At 38.5% G+C, this 4,664-nt stretch overlaps 1 protein-coding gene across 1 annotated transcript in view; it reads left to right on the top strand.

Annotated features, from left to right (window-relative positions):
• Positions 1-809: 809 nt before the first annotated feature.
• The window catches only part of LOC107299858 (M-phase inducer phosphatase 1-like), a gene marked incomplete at its 3' end in the record, with an annotated part of 13,285 nt that continues 9,430 nt past the window's right edge, over positions 810-4,664 (top strand). The window contains exons 1-2 of the mRNA XM_029286889.1: positions 810-926; positions 2,116-2,193. Coding sequence (XP_029142722.1) covers positions 810-926; positions 2,116-2,193 — 195 coding nt within the window. The remainder of the gene's footprint in view (positions 927-2,115; positions 2,194-4,664) is intronic.

Raw genomic sequence — 4,664 nt, 5'->3', positions numbered from 1 at the left:
AGAATAGAAGAGAAAGAATAGAATAGAATAGAATAAAGAGAATAGAATAGGAGGAATGAAGATAGAATAGAATAGAATAATATAGAATAGAATAGTAGAGAATAGAATAGAATAAGAACAGAATAGAAGATAGAGAATGGAATAGAGAATAGAATAGAGAATAGAAGAGAAAGAATAGAATAGAATAGAATAAAGAGAACAGAATAGGAGGAATGAAGATAGAATAGAATAGAATAATATAGAATAGAATAGAATAGAATAGAATAGTAGAGAATAGAATAGAATAGAATAGAAGATAGAGAATGGAATAGAGAATAGAATAGAAGGAATGAAGATAGAATAGAATAGAATGGAATAATGAAAAAGAATAGAATAGAATAGTAGATAGAGAATAGAATAAGAATAGAATAGACAATATAGAATAGAATACACTAGACTATAGGTTGCTTTAAGAGGGAAGGACTTCCACTCCCAGAATTGTTATTTAGATAGTAACCTGGTGGTTAAGTGAATCCAGCTGCCACGTTGACTTTTGCTGCCGCTACGACGGTCATAAATACGGGTCAGTTGCCAAGCGCCTGAATTTCGAACCCGTGAGCGGGGCGAGGCTACAAATGGTCCTGCGTGTGAAAAACGGCCCCAAGTCCCTTTTTTTCCGTTGCCGTTGTAACTTTGGAACGGTCCCTAAATGAACTAAGTCGTAGATACCTGGATGAATTTTCAAGTTAAGCGTGTCTAAAAAAAATCCAAATAATTGGCACTTTTGTCCATGAAAGTATTCTTTGCTTTAGATCTCCAGGGGTCCAAATATGGGAAACGATCCCGGAACTGACAGCCCTGCATTCCCGCGTCGGCCGTCCCGGAAAATCTCAGAAAGCGAAGAGGACGATGGCTTTTTAGAGATTATGAACGGCCCGGAGAGCGCTGTAAGTTCATGCTGGTTTAGTCCTGGCTAGTTACATTAACCGGGCCAGATTCTTCCAAGGGGAGAGTCCAGAACAATTTGATTCCGTCCTGCAGCCTGGCGAGATAGTGTAGATTTTGATTTTTTTTTTTCCTAAACAAACCAAGGAAGACTAATGTTTAAAAAAAAAACATTTGCAGAGGACACCAAGCTGGCAGGAGTAGCCGACCCCCCAGAAGATCAACTCAGGATCCCAAAAGATCTTGACCAACTCGAAGAATGAGTTTGAATTTATTTTATTTTATTTTATTATTTTATGTTATTTTATTTTATCATTTTATGTTATGTTATTTTATTTATTACTTTATTTTATTTTTTTATTTTATTTTAATTTTGTATATTTTGTTTATTTTTATTTTATTTATTTTATTTTATTACTTTATTTTATTTATTTTATTTTGTTTATTTTTATTTCTTATTTATTTATTTATTATTTCTTTTATTTATTTTTTATTTTATTTTTTTACATTTTATTTTATTATTTTATTTTATTACTTTATTTTATTTATTATTATTTAATTATATTTATTTTATTTATTACTTTATTTTATTTATTTTGTTTAGTTTTATTTTTTATTTATTATTTATTTATTGTATTTTACTTATTCATTTTTTATTTTATTATTTATTATTTTTTATTTTATTATTTTAGTTTTTTTATTTTGTTTATTTTTATTTTTTATTTTAGTTATTTATTTTTATTTTTTTATTTTCATTTATTACTTAATTTTATTTTTTTATTTATTATTTTATTTTATTTTTTTATTTTTATTTATTTATTTATTATTTTACTTATTTATTTTTAATTTAATTTAATTTTAATTTTAATTTTATTTTTATTTTATTTTGTTTATTTTTATTTATTTTTTATTTTATTTTTTGTTTTAATTTATTACTTTATTTATTTTATTTATTTTTTATTTATCTTTATTTATTTTACTTATTTATTTATTTTATTTTAATCTTTTTAAATTTTATTTTTATTTTTTGGGGGGAGGAACCGTCCGCGGATCTTCTCGGTTCCCCTACCAGGAAAACGAGCAGCGAGGAACTTCATCATGTCAGTGTCATAATTTCTTGCTGCCTTTTGTTTTTTCTTTCTTTCTTTTTTCCTGCCTATAACTTCAGGGCTTTTTTTTTTTTGTCTCCAGAACGATGACGAGATGCCGTCGGACATGTCGAGCCTCTGGACCGCCCCGCTGGTGGTCTCCAAGGGGGAAGACCTGCCGGTAAGTTTTGGGGCTTTGAAGCTAGATTTAGCAAATTTCCCCCCCCTCCCTCTTTCTTTCTTTCTTTCTTTCTTTCTTTCTTTCTTTCTTTCTTTCTTTCTTTCTTTCTTTCTTTCTTTCTTTCTCTTTCTCTCTCCCTCCCTCCCTCCCTCCCTCCTTCTTACTCTTTCTTTCTCTCTCCCTCCCTTCCTCTATCCCTCCTTTCTCTTTCTTTCTTCCTTCCTTCCTTCATTCTTTCTCCCTCCCTCTTTTTTCTTTCTTCTCCCTCCCTCCCTCCCTTTCTTACTCTTTCTTTCCCTCCCTCCCTCCTTTCTCTTCCTTCCTTCTTTCCTTCTCTCTCTCTCTCGTTCTTTCTTTCTTTCTTCTCCCTCCCTCTTTCTTTCTTTCTCTCTCCCTCTTTTCTCTTTCTTTCTTTCTTTCTTTCTTCCTCCCTCCCTCCTTCTTTCTCTTTCTCCTTCCCTCCATATTTTAGGACACTTTAGAGCCCCATTTTCTGTCGGGCACCCTCTATTTTCTATCCTATTTTCTATTCTATTGCATTCTATATTCTATTGTATTCTAATTTCTATATGCTATTCTATTCTATTCTAATTTCTCTATTCTATTCTAATTTCTATATTCTAATTCTATATTCTATTCTAATTTCTATATTCTATTCTAATTTCTATATTCTATTCTATGCTAAGTTCTATATGCTATACTATTCTAATTTCTATACGCTCTTCTATTGTAATCTAATTTGTATATTCTGTTCTATTCTATATTCTATTCTATTCTATTCGTCCTTTGTAGGGTTCATGCTTCCTCTCCTTTGTTCCTCCCTCCCTCCTTCCTCTTCTCTCCTTCGTCTTTCCTTTCCCTCTTCCTTCCCTTCCCCTTTCCTTCCCTTCCCTTCCCTTTTGAAATCGTACATTGCCGCCTACTCGCCCATCGCAACTCCTGGCGGCTTCTGCGGATATCACAAACACCATCGAAAAAGAATAATAATAATAATAATAATAATAATAATAATAATAATAATAATAATAATAATAATAATAATAATAATAAAAGAATGACAGGGGCTTTGCCTTTGCCTTCCACCCAGAGCCAGCCTCCCCAATTGGGCAGCGCGGAGAAGGCCGCCGGCAGCCAGACTAGGACGACCCTGAAACGGACCGAGAAGGCCGCCGAAGAGAGCCTCGTCCCGGCCTTCAGCAAGCGGCGCAGGAACACCCACACGGGACTCGCCGAAGAAGCCACGGTTGGTAGCCGGACGCAAAGACGCACACACACCCCTCCGATTTGCCCTCGGGCCGCCAAACCGCAGGGACGGCGCTCGCTCCGCGAAGCGGACCCTTCAATCTTCTCTAGAAGCCTTTGTAGGAACAGGGTGGGGGGGGGACACATCCAGCAAGAGGAAGAGATCATTAAAGAGGCAGATTAAAAACATACGAAGCGCGGTGGAGGGAATGGGGTCTGTCTAGCCTAGCGAAAAGAAGGACTTTGAGAAGGGGGGGGTGTCTTCCCACATTGGAGGGGGCTGCCCCAAAGAAAAGGAGTGCGTGCGCGTGCGTGCGCGTGAAACTATATTCCAGAGCCCCAGAAGGCAGGACAAGAAGCCGTAAAGAGGATCAGGGGACCAGGGGCTAAAGCATACAAGTTGGGTCTGTGTACTTTAACGAAGAGAAGGACGAGGGGGGGACAGGAGAGCAGTCTTCCAGTATCTGAGGGGCTGCCCCAAAGAAGAGGGGAGTCAAGCTATTCTCCAAAGCGCCTGAAGGCAGGACGAGAAGCAACGGATGGAAACTAATCAAGGAGAGAAGCAACCTAGAACTAAGGAGAAACTTTCTGACAGTGAGAACAATTAACCAGTGGAACAACCCGCCTCCAGAAGCGGCGAATGCTCCAACAATGGAAGTTTTTAAGAAGAGTCTGGACAGCCATTTGTCTGAAATGGTGTAGGGTTCCTGCCTGAGCAGGGGGTTGGACTAGATGACCTCTGAGGTCCCTTCTAACTCTGTCCTTCTCTAATTCTGTCAGGGTCTCCTGCTTGAGCAGGGGGTTGGACTAGATGACCTCTGAGGTCCCTTCTAACTCTGTCCTTCTCTAATTCTGTCAGGGTCTCCTGCTTGAGCAGGGGGTTGGACTAGATGACCTCCGAGACCCCTTCAAACTCTGTCATTCTGTGATTCCGTCAGGGTCTCCTGCCTGAGCAGGGGGTTGGACTGGAAGACCTCTAAGGTCCCTTCCAGCTGTTATTTGCTCTGCTAGGCCTAGGGAGAAGGCTGAATGGCTGTGGTTGCCAGCGCCTCGGCATAGTCAGCTGACACCATCGCTGACTATAGGGGGCGAAACTTTGGCCCCCTCGGAGAGGGCGCGCAACTTGGGAGTCCTCCTGGATTCGCGGCTGGCACTGGATGACCATTTGTCGGCCGTGACCAGGGGGGCGTTTTATCAGGTTCGCCTGATCCACCAGTTGCGGCCTTTTC

The sequence above is a fragment of the Protobothrops mucrosquamatus genome, unplaced genomic scaffold (genome assembly GCF_001527695.2).
Source record: "Protobothrops mucrosquamatus isolate PMUCROS unplaced genomic scaffold, P.Mucros_1.0 scaffold5611, whole genome shotgun sequence".
Lineage (NCBI taxonomy): Eukaryota > Metazoa > Chordata > Lepidosauria > Squamata > Viperidae > Protobothrops > Protobothrops mucrosquamatus.
This window is presented reverse-complemented; position numbering and strand designations above follow the sequence as displayed.